General features: G+C 39.5%; 1 protein-coding gene across 1 annotated transcript; it reads right to left on the minus strand.

Annotated features, from left to right (window-relative positions):
* Nucleotides 1–14: 14 nt before the first annotated feature.
* On the minus strand, nucleotides 15–15782 carry LOC124068983 (aminopeptidase N-like). Its single transcript, XM_046407665.1, has 21 exons — nucleotides 15526–15782; nucleotides 8733–9464; nucleotides 8440–8582; nucleotides 8042–8181; nucleotides 7619–7745; nucleotides 6868–7022; nucleotides 6305–6418; nucleotides 6049–6192; nucleotides 5670–5735; nucleotides 5281–5346; nucleotides 4996–5171; nucleotides 4120–4196; nucleotides 3846–3979; nucleotides 3223–3278; nucleotides 2984–3131; nucleotides 2786–2877; nucleotides 2525–2635; nucleotides 2210–2377; nucleotides 1605–1745; nucleotides 1058–1139; nucleotides 15–936 (listed from the first exon to the last, which is right to left on the minus strand). Exons 2-21 carry the CDS (start codon nucleotides 9335–9337, stop codon nucleotides 784–786), a joined length of 2898 nt encoding a protein of 965 aa, XP_046263621.1. The 5' UTR covers nucleotides 9338–9464; nucleotides 15526–15782; the 3' UTR covers nucleotides 15–783.
* Nucleotides 15783–15825: the final 43 nt, after the last annotated feature.

Below are 15825 nucleotides of genomic sequence, written 5' to 3' on the forward strand. Positions count from 1 at the left end.
TTTGCTTTGTGCACTGGGACACAGTCATGCTGGAATAGCAAAAGGCCTTCCCCAAACTGTTGCCACAAAGTAGGAAGCATAGCATTGTCCAAAATGTCTTGGTATGCTGAAGCATTAAGATCTCCCTTTGGTGGGTGTTATGGCTCTTTTGAACTTGTGCCTATTTTTACACCCTGTTTTGATATTTAGCATTATACTGTAATTGTAATTGTCACTTGTTACCACACTGACCACTGGTCATCAGAAGATGTTGAATAAATTATTGAAAAACATAAATATAACAAAAATGTCAAAATATGGCTTCTTGTTATGTGGCTTCCCTCTGAACTATTTGTCATAAAGTTAAACAGTTCTTCTGATTTTCCTTCCTCTCTCTGAATGTTCTTTTTTACCAGGCAGTGGATGAAGCTGGCATAAAACTTCCCCGCAGTTTGGAGCTTATCATGAACCGCTGGATCCTACAAATGGGTTTCCCAGTGAAATCCCTAGCCCAACCCCTGAAAAACAGCCCCACACCACACCCAAATTCCATAATACAGAGGTGTGTCCCAATACTTTTGTTTATATAGTGTATATTGATATACTGAGTGTGGGACACTGTCCATTGTATGTCTGTTCCTGTAGAAATGTCCATGGATGTATTGTGTCATATCAGATGTCTTTACGAAACTGGTACCAAGAAAAACAGTTGGTCATTTGTTGTTCTGGATGATTATAGCGATAGTAATTCATTATTAATCCCTGTCAGCACAAAAAAGGGTGTATCATGCTGACTAAGTGTTCTCATGTGGAGTCATCAGTAAACCACCTCAGCACATGAGCTTTGTTCTCTGTCACCCATTTGATGTTGGCTGTGGTCTTCTCTATAGCCTGTTCGAGGGCCATCGTGGCTGAGCCAAAGCCAACATGGAGGTTGTCTTCTCTGAATTTCTTCAGCTGGAGAGTGACAAGCAAAGAAAAACTGAAAATCTCCAACTTTGTCCCTCTTTATCCTCTAAATAACCTCAAGAAAATTCAGTGTATATTTCAGTGTGTCTGTGGATGTGTGGGCGAATACCTCCTGCAACTCAAACTCTGAAGAGAATCTCTTGGTGATTCCGTTGACGAGATTAGAGAAGGAAAATGAACCTCTTCCGTACCTAAAAGGAGAAAAAAAGAAAAATGCTGTTGACTTGATGTAGTGATATAATGATAGTGATCAACAGAGGGAACTTGTGCATATCATGCTACTGGCTTCACTGAAAATCTTTTTGCGAAGAAATCAAACAAATGCTCCTGTTAACGCGCAAGTGTTCAAATAAAAATAAATACAGCCTGGTGGTATTGGATATGACTCAAAATATGGTTATTCATGCTTCATTACCAAAGAGTCTGGTAGTTTTCCAGCTAACTCTATCTGGGACACGCTTGAAGAAATGCTTACATACTCAACAAATGGGAGAGTAGGTGAAGGAAAAACAAGCAACAGAGAAACGAAACTTGGAGAAGTTTCATTTCTACCTAGAAATCCTCATCATTTTTTAACCTTTACAGTCATTTGAGAGCTGCTGTGGATTAAGCATTTTTTATCCCCTTTTTCATTCCTGTGAGGAGTGAGCTCTTACTGCTGGAAAATGTATCCCCATCTTGCTCTAACAAAGTTCCAGGCCAGCGGCATCCCCACAACATTTCGGGCTATGTACTGGATGGTAGAGGTGGCGTCCTGCTTGCGGATTTTAGCTGGATCGAGTGTGTACTCCAGATACCTGGCCAAACCAAAAGTTTTTATTACAAAGATATTTCCAAAACACTATTTTAATATGTTTATTTCACAAGAAAAAACTCACTAAAAGTCATTAAATATTTGGAGCATGTAAAAAGGATAGCCATGCCTTTGTTGCCATGTTTACCTTACTGTATTACCTACTACCCATGAAATAGTTAATTGAGTTCTTAATTGAGTTCTAAATGTGTGTTGAGCAAAATTTACAGTTGCACTTTAAATAAGCCCAAGTGAAACCTTTGTTTGGAGCAGAAAAGGTTTGTCTCTTAAAAAGTACAGAAAACACATGAAACAAGTTGTTTGCAGGATAAATAAAAAACAATCCACTCCAACTATCTATGTAACTGTGACAGTGTTGTACATTGGTACAGTACATGCACAGATAAGTGTTTCATTCACAAAATACCTGGAATGAGGATATTTCAACCATCTGGATGTTGTACATACCTGTTCAAAAGCCAGGGTACTTTGGTGCAGGCCATGGCTGACCTGAGCCTGGAAGCTTCAGATGCCAGAGTGGCATTCTTGAACATCCCCCAGGCAAAGTCCCACTCCTCCACACCACCAAAGGCTATGGCACTGCAGTAAACTGTGCTTTTCAAGTTCGGATGGATCCTGGTAAATATTAAAGTAAACACACCCTCGATTAAAAAATGAATACCAAACACAATGTGTACAAGCTAACTTGTACCATTGTTTCACTGGCTGTCTGCACAAAACCTTAAGACAGAGGATAAATGACATACACTGCTTTGTACTCACGGGTTCTGATGTGGATTTTCCATCCACTGTCTGTACCAGCTTTTGATCAGCTCCCTGCATCCTGCCACACCCATACTGCAGGCTATTCCAATAGCATTGATCTGATTATATCTGAAAAAAGAATATGTTTAAGGCATCTCAAAAAGATAATATTCCAGAGTTAATAGTGTGATGCATTAAATTAAATAAACCGAATGATGAGACACTTGTTTTTTTTGCTTCAAAGATACATTTTGTTGTGTTTATAGGGAAATTTTTTACTGGTCAGTGTGTCCTGTAGGTACTTTGGTCCAGTTAGCTGTGATCATCTTGAAGTGCTCAAAAAGTGGTTGGATTTGTTTCTTGAGGTATGCCTAAAATAAAAACATCAGTTTATGTACAGCTATTTTACACTTTTCCTTTTAACACTTCTCCTGTCATTATCTCCTGTTAGTTAGTTTTCAGTAAAGCAGTATTAACCTGTAAAGCTCCATAGACCTCAGTGCGGTCAAACATGAGGATGTAGTAGTCAAGGTTTCTCAGAGCTGACTCCCAGGGGATGTAGTCTCTTTCCTTGGACAGGTATTTGGTAGTTCTCAAGGCCAGTGTTGTATTGATTATTTTGGCTCTACACAAAGGGAACAAATCATTGGCATTCTTTGCAGACATACAAAGCATGACAGGTTTAATATTTTACATGCTTTTTTTTTTTATTTTACCTTGCTAGGTTGAACGCGTCATCTATTATCTGTGCTCTGTTGATGATTGATAAAGCCTGAAAAATATGACACACAAACACATACATGTTCAAATCCACAGGCCAGTGCGCCGCTACTTCTGTAAAGAGCCGTGATATCTTATAAGTTTTGTTCTTTCCTAATGTGCTGGAGTCTGCAGTTTCAGAAATCACTTTTAAGGGTGCAATCCTGGCATTAAAACTGGAGATTGACTGAAAAAAATGCAATTTGCCAAAACCAGCCACAATTCTGACTAAAACATAACTCAACTCTCATATGTGGAAGAAGAAAAGTGGAAACAATTAATAGTTAAATGAAATAAAATTCAGTGTGTTTTATCTAACAGTTTTATTTTATTACTATTAGGAGGTTTACACCAACCCCACCCATTAGTGGCTATGCGACTGGCCAGCCTACCCAAACCCAGCATCCTCGTCTAATGTGGAATGACAAACTAGAACTTGAACTTGAGTGGGTAAGCCTGCAACCAATATTGCATAATGCTATTTTCTGTATTCATCTATGATAAGAAACACAGCACATACAAAGCCATCACAAATTTCAACAGGTGAATATGCACAACACTGAATATGCAGTCTATGCACCTTGTGGTTGGTGTTGAGCAGGGAGAGGAGACGATCCCAGTTGTCAAGATCATAGTTCACCCTAAAGTAACCAGATACATTGGTATTCAACAGCACCCAGTCCTCTCCTGACACTTTCATCTTACTGTGGGTGGCTGGTGGAAAAAAATAAACAAAGATATCAAAATATTCAGTGAACACCATGACCACTGGTTGGGTCAACTCATCTGGTAGGAAGTCATTACTAATATGTTGATCTAGTCAGGGAGATCAGTGGATGTTACTATGACCATACCTGCCTTTTGAAGAAGCCAGTACTGTTGTTGTTCCACACCTGTTTTTGACCATTTAATGGGAACCACCCATGTGTAACTGGACAGAAAATGACATAAAGACAGTGAATTAGAAAGTGGAACAATGCTGTTTTTTAGCTTCGCTTCTGGGGATATAACTGTCAGGGATGGCATGTTGGTATACATTTCCTGTCTCCAAAATGGGCACAGTCACCTCTGCCACCCATTCCCCCTGGGCATTTTAACACTAACACACTACTGGGGACTATGTAATTGTAATAAATGTAATTTTTGTGCAATTTTTTCCACTTTTGTTTTCATCTGCTTGCCTAATATGCTCAGTCCAGATATCCAGATCTCGCATTAGTGTGTTGAGGAGGAAGAGATGAACTTAAACAAAGTTAATTTCCTCCTGATCTGTCCGTCTGAAAAATGCCATTTTAGTGTTATAATTTTCAAATGATACATCTGATATATCGTGATATATGGGCATGACATTTGTTGTAGTGACTGTGGGGAAAACCAAGATGACACAGATACAGGACATGATTCATGAGCTGTCCCATTGCAGTAATGTTTCTGTTACTCACACACTAAACAAAGATGGTGAACATGAAAGGCATAACAGCTGCTTACTATAGCCATGTTCGCATTGTTGTTTCGAGCGTGTTAGCATACCAATGTTAGCACCACTCCTGTGCCTAAGTACATCCTTACAAAGATTTTGTTGAGATCTAAAGTGTAACAATATTCCTTTAGTAATTGTTTAGTAGTAGTTGTTTAATTAGACATTTATCCAAATGACTGATGTTGCATTAAGAAATCAATCTCTTCATTTACTGTCTGAACTTACAGGATAAGGAAAAAGTGATTCCTACTTGAACTGAGAAGGCCTGTCCACTACAGAGTCTGGATCCAACAGGAAGTGTTTCTGGGTGATACTTCCTGTCCGGGTGTCAATTGTGACCACTGGGAAACCCATCTGTAGAGTCCAGTGGTTCATGATGTGGTGGACAGTGTGGGGAATATGTATACCTGGTGTGTTTTCAACTGCCTGATAGCAAACAAATGGTAACAGGAACTTGAGAAGAAATACACACCCAAGGACACATTGCCAGGGGAAAATGTGCACAACACTGAGATGTTTTTTTAACTGTACTGACCTGTTGGAGGTGGTTCCACAAGTCTGTATATACTGTGTTTTTGAAGGCAAAAGTGTTCAAGTAAGACTGAGAAGAGAAAGCAAATTATGAATAGCAGGTAAAGCATCAGTAACTGTCAACACATAACCTTTGCTGTAATCAAAATGTTGCACTTGGCAACATGTGTGGACATGCTGTCTTATCAGTCAGAATACAGGGCGCGATGACTCAGAAATCTGAAGTGAATAATCTTGAGTAACCTTTGGGTTTACTCAAACACACTGGGACTTGGTTTGATACATCACAGCCACGGGTTGTCATTACGACACACACACAAACACACACACACACACACACACAGTGGCAGTACTAATTAAGTGATGAGGCCTTATAACACAGTTAGAACTCACACTTAGTCCTTTGGCAAACACAGGCTCAGTGAGAAAGTCTGACAGCATTCTGAGCACCGCTGCTCCCTGAAAACAGTAAACAGAAACCACCAGAGTTCGGTTGGCTCAAGATTCTCATAACAGCAAAGTATTTCACATTGAATCCGAAGAAAATATTAGATTTCCGCAATAGTGCACACTGGGGGAATGGATAAAAGATTCAAAACGCATACTGACTTAGACATAAATCATAGCAAATACTACACTGTTTTCTTGAGAGTTTGTGCTAAATTTCTATTCCAGTGAAATTAAAAAAGAGAAAGAATAGAACTGCTTAAAGGTAAACAATATAAAAAATACAAATACTGTATGCCTGTATAAGATCCTGCATCAGACAGACCTTGCTGTAGGAGATAGTGTTGAACATCTCGCTGATCTGAGCAGGGTCATTGACCTCGTCTTCTCCACGGGACAGCGGATGGGAGGAGGCCAGGGCATCCACAGCAAACACCTTGTGCACGTCATACAATATGATCTGGTCTTTCTGCAGCCAAATTGAGAGATGTGTTAGGACAGACCTTCTGACTCATATCTGCGAGAGGTCATTGATCTGTAAAATGTAACATGTACTTTGAAGGTACAAGCATGGCTCTTACAATGTTCCAGGTGGGCTCAGCATAGTCAGCCCCGAGGTACTCTACATATGATGCAAATCCCTCATTCAACCACAGGTCATTCCACCATTTCAGAGTAACCAGGTTGCCAAACCACTGAAAAAAACACAATAAAGGCGACAGAGATAAAGAGTTATTCCACAGTGAGTTTTAGCCAACATTACCACTAAAGCTCCATTCCAAGAAATATAAAAACTGACAGATCAGGGACTTAAGAAAATTCCCAACCACAGAAGTACAGAATTTCACATCACTTACTCTGTCAGGTTTTAAATACATCTAAAAGGAGAGCAGGGTTAATTTGTCCCTTGGTGATTATCTGTCATCTGCTTTGCACAGGGAGATTGAATACTCTGGCTAAATTTGTGTTTACAATACCAGTTCATTCTTCACAAGAGCAGAGGAAAGGACCGAAGTGACTCTGAGTTTGCACCAAATGAACACTCACCTTTAACTTAACTTGATATATTATTGTTTTTACTTTTTTTCCCCCAATTACTTAAACTGATGTAACAACAGAAATTTGGCAGAAACATTATGCATACCATGTGTGCGAGTTCATGGGAGATTACAGTTGTAACTCTCTCTTTGTTTCCAGTGGAGGATATGATCGGGTCATAGAGCAGGGCCGTTTCCCTGTATGTGACCAGACCCCAGTTCTCCATTGCCCCAGCACTGAAGTCAGGTAGAGCTATCTGATCTGGGGAGAACAAGGACATCAGAAATCATAAATGGTTGATATCTGTGGTTGTGAGTGACATGTCTTAACTACCGGATAGATTATAAAATTTAGTAGGGACATTCAAGCCTTCAACTTTCTCTATTGCATCATAATCAGGTCAGATTTTACTTTGATTAAAAGCAAATACTTGCAAATCTGATGATATTACCACCAGCTTCAGCTACACTTTGCCTTTAGAGTTAAATAGCAAACGTTTAGCATGCTAACACGCTAAACTACAGTAAGACGGTGAACATGAAACATCAGCATGCTAGCATTGCCACTGTGAGCATGTAAGCATGTTTACATTGACAATTATCTATAAACACCACTGTACACCACCACTACCACTACAGCCTCACAGAGCATGTGGCTGTAGGCTCTTAGTCCTGTTCAGTCAGTACTACTGATCTGATGCTGTTGATTTATAGAGTAACATGTATTCTACTTACTTTTAAATGCAGGTTAAAATGACCAGCAACAAATGTGTAAGTCTCCATGCTGGACTATGTGACATAAAGGAAATGACATTAATATTTCTGTTTCCACAGGAAAACGCTGCAGCATTGACCTACCAGACTTGATGAGTGGATATGTTGCATTGTAGTAGTGCTCATAGAACTGAAGGATCGGCCCTGTAACATTCAGAGCATAGTCACCCTGTCTGTCATCTATGGCTTTTCTTCGAGCCCAGATTCGGACCTGAAAGAAACTGACAACTTTTAGTCCACATAACAAATTATTTCTGCAGTAAAATTTTATTGCAGTCTGGGATCACGTAGAAGATAGAGCTGTCTGCCATTTTTTTCTTCTTGATACCAGTTCTGATTATTGCTATCATTACTGTACAGCATTTTCGGTGGTACTGTATCAGTATCAGAACAACTCATAGGAACAGGAAAGTGATGATGTGACCTCTGACCCTCTGAGCTATGACGCAAATTGATTTGTGCGCTAATCTTATTCGTATGTATGCAGATATATGGCACGGTCCTTACCAACAAATTGTTGTTTTGGAATGACTGAATGTGAACAAATTCACAGACAATAAACGCCAGAAGGTATGTGGACATTCTCTCTGTGGGCTCAAACGTAGTCACTCTGACAGGCACGCCATCAATGTCAGAATTTGTTTTGTCTGTTCAGAGAGGGGAAGAGTTAGACTCCGACACTCTGTTAGCATTAACAGAATTTAGTTGCTGAGTTTGTTGTATGTCCAAGTTATTAATTATTTATAGAGAAACTGTCCTCAAAACAACACCCTTCATTTCTTTTTCATTACAAGCCTGTTAAACATCTTGTACTAACCATCACCTGTGTTCTTTGTATTGCACATAGTTAGTTTCAGCATAGAATTAAGACATTTTCACATAACTAAATTATTTCTAAAACGAACCAGTTTCCCTGCCGTTAGACAGGGCCACAGTGGCTCTGTCGTGGATGATGGTAACACTGAAGACAGCTTTCATGGCTGGCTCGTCAAAACAAGGGAATGTTTTCCTGGCATACGTTGCTTGCATCTGTGAGGTAGCAACAACTCTGCAAAATGTACAAATTAAACATTAACACAAATCAGCAAAGCAAAATACTCCAAAGTCCTATCAAGAGGAACATTGGAATCATAAAAATGACTTTTAAGAGCACAGTGTTCCTGCACCACAATTTATTTCCCATTCTGTCATTCCTTACTTCTTCACACCATCCTCAAAGTATTCACTCCTGTAGAAGCCTTCCAGGTCATCTGCCAGCTCCCCCTCAAATTCAGTGTAAAGTACATACGATGCTCCAACAGCTAATCTACTGTGTAGCTGAAGAACCAGATACTCTGTCTTCACAACAAGCCAGGAATTTTCTATAGTGGGCACAGTGGCGTCACCCAGGCCAGTCAGCTTAGCAAAGTGCCCATAGAAGGTGGTGAGATTCAGCTTGTTGGAGTGGATGATGATGAGGTCTGTTTCCTTCATGCATCTGAAGACCACCGCTGAATGTCCAGTGAATATGTACAGGCCATCTGCGTTGGGCTCCAGCCGAGGCCACAGAGTCACATTGTAGGAGACAGGAACAAGGGAGTCTGGAAGTCTGTAGTGGTCCCAGGGCTCCTTGGGAGCAAAGGGTGTTGTGAGGAGTGCAGGCACGCTCGTGCTGTCCGTCTCTCCATCTCCAGGCTTTCCTCGATTCTTGGACCTTTCCTTGTCATATGCAATGGACAGGGCTATAATGATAGCCAGAGCAGAGACCGCCAATACAAGCATAACGAGGCCCACATTTTTGCTGATATAGTAGACTTTTCCCATGACCAATTCAGGAGATCAGAGAAGAACTCTGAGGGGTCTCAGTCTGTATGTCCAGTACAACAGATCTCTTCCCTTTTCAGTTAATGGTTGAACTATTAACATGGCAAAAAGTACATGCTCATAACACCTAAAGAGAAATGAAAAGATGGGAAGATCTTGGTTATTTAATCTGGAACCCAGCAGCTCTTGGATTTGTAAATGTCAAGTAATGGTACACAATAAATGTAGATCAAAACTTGTATTTTAATTTTATTGTTAGTATGTACAGCATTATTTATTATGAACAAATTACATTTCAGTGATTCATTCTCAGCTACCACTAACATTGTGTGTTATAAGAAAATCTATGAAATGTATTATCAACTGCTTTGCATTACTTTTGCATTCAGTATGGCACTAAATGAAAATGCTCATGAAAATGCTCTGTGATCAGTGCAGTAAAAAAAGGCTGCTAACTGTTACCCTTCACACATACAGTGGCCATGATGCAAGCAAGAAGATGATAAAGCGTCTGTCATATGTTGCATAGGAAAATATTTCACACAAAGACATGTAAAAAATGATCAGTTCCCACGACAACAAACCACTGAAAGTGGCCAATATGGAAAAAGGAAAACGTATTTGCTAGGTTGAGTATTTTGAAAGAGTAGCATTCAGTTTCTTTTTATCAGACAATGGTACACAGAATGATAACCTCGGACATATGGTGGAGAAATATAGTGACAAAGTTAACAAACTGACTCCTGTATAGATAAGCTGATGGATGCTGAGCAATAGCCATCTAAGTCTAAAATTTGTTAACCTTAGAAGTACTGGTTATACCCTATACCAAGTATGGCTTTAACTGCGTTCATTTCCCTAAATGTTGAAAATTAATATACTTCTGCATCTGAATACAGATAGAAACTGTAGCATAGCGTGATGGGTAGAAGACTGTTCAGTATTAGAAATGTGCTTATACTCAGTTTCTGTTCATGAATTTTGCCCATTAAATTTGCTGCTTTCTGTCACCAAACCGCACAGGTTCATTTTCTCAAACAGGAACGATTGAGAGTTTATCATCATTGAAAAAAAAAACAAAACATTTTCTTGCCTGAACCCTACTAATCCATCCCCAAACCTTACCAGCTCCGCTCTGCTTTTCCAGCTTTATTATAATGCATCTGGCATGATTCCAGTGTCTGTTGTACAGTATTTTGAGGACAGACCATTGTTTTCACACATGTTAGTGTTCATAAATATAATTTCTGAATGAACCTGTCAGTGCTTTGAACTTGTTCAGCAGGCAAATAACTGCTAACATTTTTTTACGCTAACTTTAAGAGAGGGTCCTGTGTGCTCTTACCCTGTCCACTTTTATTTTTGGACACACACAGGTTCTTTTTAACCTGAAGAGCTTGTGTATAGCTCCATTTAGCACTGCCATTGCCACTATCTGCACTACAACTACTGGGCTACTACTATTCACTGGAATATGTGTCATGTCAGCTGGCCAGAGCTTCATACAAATTTACCTCTGATCGGTAGCTTAATTTTACTGGTTTTCAGTAAGTCACTTTATTTCCGAATGCTGAAAATGTCGCTATATCTATGCAGCTCTTAAGACTCTTGTGGCACCTTTCCTTATAACTACTGATCCGTCTTCTGTGATAAGTGTAGGCCTATGCCTTGTAGTATTTCTGGTACTAGGGTGGACAAGTTATGACAACAAGTCATCTGGATTATTCTACAACTGAAAACGGCCTGGACCAAACACATCATGTTAATTATCACCTTCCAGGCATGACCAAAGAGATCAGAACAAAGATCACTGTGTGACATTATAAAACACACTCAATAAGCCAACCAGTAAGCATTTACAACTGACATCTTGCCCTGATACTCTTTGATATTCCTGGCGGTCTAACATTTTCATGTAGTGCAAACTCATTGTCTAAATAAGTAATAATGTATGTAATAGACCATAAACACTTATCAGGCTGTAAGGAAGGTAACAGTTTTAATGCAAGGCCATTCAAACTACATTTATTATATAATAGATAAGTTGTAGTACCTTCATTGAGGGTGGGGTTTATTCTCAATTAAAGAAACTGTGCACTGTTGGCAACCTGAAAGCACATTTTGTCTCCTTTTCAGTACAAATAAATTAATATTTACCAGTTACTACAGGCCTCAGTGGGAGATCAGAAGTTTCCTCCTGTATATCATAATCACTTACATTATAGTTAAGTGTGCAGTGATCAGCTGTGGTAATATCTCCTGGTATAAAGCAAGCTGACAAACATGACAGAAGATAACACAAACTCAGTGCACACTTTGTCACGTCTACTGTCTGAAGTACAAAAAGTTCCTGTCCTTTCCTTTCTGCCTGATATCATGTACAGATGTTTCCTCTGCAGCCTCATCATGCAGTCATCTTATTGTACATGTGGGAGTACAGGAGAAACATCCTGAAGAATCGCTAACTGCAGTGTCAGCAGATCTGTCAGCTCAAGGACATACCTGATAAAGGTATTGTAAGAGAAAACATATTCATTTTGTACATTTAATTATTGCTGAGTGTCAAAGTTCACTGTTGACCTTGGACCTTGACTGAAGCTACATAGGCATATTTTGCATGGTGACAGCTGCACCATCTCCATGGCAAGTGAGCAAACTACTTATCTGCTGATGAAGACTATGATTTGCAGTTGAAAGTCCACAACTCACGTTCCTGTCAGTTAGTTAGTTATTATTAACATTCATAACCGCAGACCCAATGTGTGAAACCTATGACTTTTTAATCATTTTGACTTTTAGTCATGAATGCCTGTAAAGCATTGTTCTAGGATTTATCTACGATTCATAAATCCCTTCGCGCACCTTCTTAAGATTAAGAATAATTAAACTGATGGTATCTACAACACATGGTGCATTGTGATAGTCTTCCTTGAACACTTTTATTATACATCTAAAGATAAGATTCCCTTTAGTTATAGAAACTTATATTTGAAAACAAGCTTACCTCAGCTGACCGAAGCTTCACCCAGTCTATGATAATCTTATATGTTGGTATCTGTTTTATTATTTTATTTGCATACAGAAGATTCTTCATTTTATTATTATGATGTTAACAGACATTCCCGTGATAAAAGTACAAAGCTTCGTGTGAAAAAAGATTTTGATCATGGAAATTTGAATTCCTGTTAATCATAACCTGTCTTGGTATCACTATTACTTTCTGTAGATATTGCAGCAATAAATGAGATGATCTGATGACAAAATACATCGAACTCACTTAATAGAGCGAGTGCAGATAAGTCACACTTTTATCAGGACTTTCTGCCTTTCATCATCATTCACAGTCACTGCTGAACTCAACACCAAAAACACTAAACACACACCCTGCTGAAAAGTGATACTTTTCAGTCTACAACCATCTTGTACATCTTATGAGCCATTGAATATATTGGATTACTGTGGTGGTGACTTCACAGTCACTGCTTTGTAAACATCTGGAAATGATGTACTGTACCTATGTCTAGGATCCCTCTATAATAAGAAAAATGCTCCCATTCATCTTTGTCACAGCCATAATCATTGTGTTTGCCCCTTTCATTGTGTCTCCTGCACTCCTGTCTGACTCCTTGTGTGTGTGTGTGTGTGTGTGTGCATTGTGTGTGGCAATCCTTCTCTGACACTCACAGATCCCTGCTGATGAGGCAAACCTGGTGAGCCTGCCCACCTGCTGTCCTTCAGCTCACCTCTCAACCTGGCAGTATTTCAACCCCAGCTCATCACCCATTCAGTACAAGATCAGACTCTCAACTGCTGTGTCAGTTAGATACTTCAGGTTTTTTGTGTGATTAGAGTCATTCCTTGTGTTTGTGTAATTTCCTATCTTTACTCTTATTGCCTCAAAATCACCTCACATCTGGTTGTTTGTCTGCCTGCTAACCCCGCACATCTCCAGCCATCCATGGTCACTCTCACACCTCACCGTTCCTGCCCAGCCTTGTGCCGACGTCTCCCATCACCTATCTCACCTGAACACCTATCATTTCACACACATCACACATCGTTTCGTCTCTTCTTCACCTTAGTTCCTTGGGCCCTTGCAATAAATCTTAAATTCACCCCTTCTCTGTGTCTTGCCCTCAGGTCCGCTTTGCTGCAGCACCACAACAATCTGCCATGCATGTCTGAAAGATGGAAAAATCTACAGTTTGCAGCTTGGAAATGGTAATGCTGTTACCACAGCTGTTGTGACTGTTACCATCATTATACCATATCATTATTTTGAAAAAAAAAAAAAAATATTACAAAGGCAAAGCACAGTAACTATAGAAGCAATGAATAAAACCTAAGATAGATAATAATTAATTTAAGATCATTTAAGAAGATTTAAAGTTTTCAGGCTGGATGACAAACGGCTAAACCAGTAGGGAATTGGAACGACAGAGCATTATGGTGAAGCACCGTCATTTCTTGAGGATAGCGTACTGGCATCATTATCTGTCCCTGTCACATCTAATGATTGTTCATCTTCAAAATGTATAAAGTATGCGAAAAAGACAAATACTGAAATAAAGAGAAGCTCTCAAGAGAGGTAAAGGAGCAACATATTACAAAACTGTGGTTAGCTAATGATAGGGTTAGGGTTAGCTATGCCAACTGAAAACTAACAAAATGCACATGCACAATAATCTTCTGGTATTTAGCAAAATTAAGTACAGAACATTAGAGTACCATTGTTTGTCTGGAACGTTTTGTGTTTGGAATCTTATTCAGTGTGTAGTGTTTATGTTGGTTCTCAGTTCTTTCTGACACCCACAGTAAATAACCAGTGGATAGCGCTCTTTCCTTTGTGTAGTTATGCTAATGTCACTTTTACCCTGTCTTTCCTTAAGTCCTGTATTGAGTAATAAGAAAATGTAGTTTAGCTTTAGACTATCACACAAGAATCTTTTATTTTTTCTTTTTTTTCATAAAATGACTAAGGTCTTCAGATTAAGGTCTTCTGAACTCATTTTCATAACATAATAAAGCCTACAGAAGGATTCTGTTCCAGGTGCAGCCTATGCTAAGCACAACCAACCCATGAAATTGGTAAGCAGGGATAAGTAGGATTATCTTGTGGGTGTGAATGTTTATCTTGGACCACAAAATCACATGTTTTTCATGGAACAGAAAATGACAACAAAAGAGCCACATGACCACCTCTGTTTCATTTTAACAGACTCTCGTCTTCACTTGCCCGGATGTACTGTGTATTCTTATTCGTCAGAGCGTGTGCAGGGACCCGTTTGTTATCATATGGTTAAAATCATTAAACGCTCTGTACAATATGCCCTCTGCATGTGCCTATAAGTTACTTCTGTATTTATTTTTCTTTGTGTAAATCCGCATAGACGTAGTTTTCTGCTTTTTGCACAGGACTGGTGTCATCTGGGAAAGACTAAAATTGGACGCTTTGACTGGAAAACTTAGTTTGACTAATACAGAGAAACACATCGTCAGTATGGCACACACTTTGTTTGCACTATTTTAATCTTTTTTTCCACCCATTGTCTCATGTTAACCAGATTTCCTAATCTTTTTTTCTAGAATGTGATGATAAAATACATTTTAGTACCCACACACACCCGCACTTGTTTTAAAGTTCTGCCTGCACATAAACCCATGACCTACTCTCAGCTCTGTGTGTACTCCATACAGATCAGCTTCAGCCAGCTGTAGCTGCAGAGTTTACATCCAGCACAACCCACGCTGGATGTTGACAGACAATAATAAATCTACAAGAGCCAAGGAGTCAAACTGGGACTTTAATTAGATGATAAACAGCACTGCACAGGTTATATACTGATTTATATGAACTGAAAGCAGAGAGATAAACACAAGGGATGAGAGAAAGAGATGTAACAAAGACTCAACTGGCTGCTTTGTGTTAACTTTTCTTAAAGAGCCGTTCACACAAGTTATATTGTCAGGACTGCATCCATGCACCATTTGTGAACAGACAGGGATGAACCTTTTCATCACAGACCAAATACAAGAGACTTTTCTCAGTGTAAAAGGAGCAAATGCTGTAAAGCTAATGCACAGACTATCATAAAACCTTCGCTGTGAAGGAAGACACAACAGGAGTGAATTGGCATGCAGCATGTTGGATAAATTAACATGTCAAACACGGTGAAAACAGTACATACCAAACCTTGTGTAGCTGGATGTCCACTGCAAGCCCTGATTTAGCTCTGCACAAGAGGCAGAAGTTGGGCTGGAATGATCCTGGCTGATGTGAAACACAGTCTGCATCTGTGAGGGTGGAGGTGGGAGGTGGTGAGAGCTAGCACAGGTTTTTCTTGAGGACAGAACAACTCCCTCAATTTCCCTTCCCAAAAGTACCCAAGGGGGGGCTGAAAGAATGTGGCTCTATCAACAAGACTGCAAACTCATTGTGAGGTTGAGCAGAAAGAACTCAGAGGTATCAAGTGTTCAGACCATTTCAC

Source organism: Scatophagus argus, chromosome 1 (genome assembly GCF_020382885.2).
Source record: "Scatophagus argus isolate fScaArg1 chromosome 1, fScaArg1.pri, whole genome shotgun sequence".
NCBI lineage: Eukaryota > Metazoa > Chordata > Actinopteri > Scatophagidae > Scatophagus > Scatophagus argus.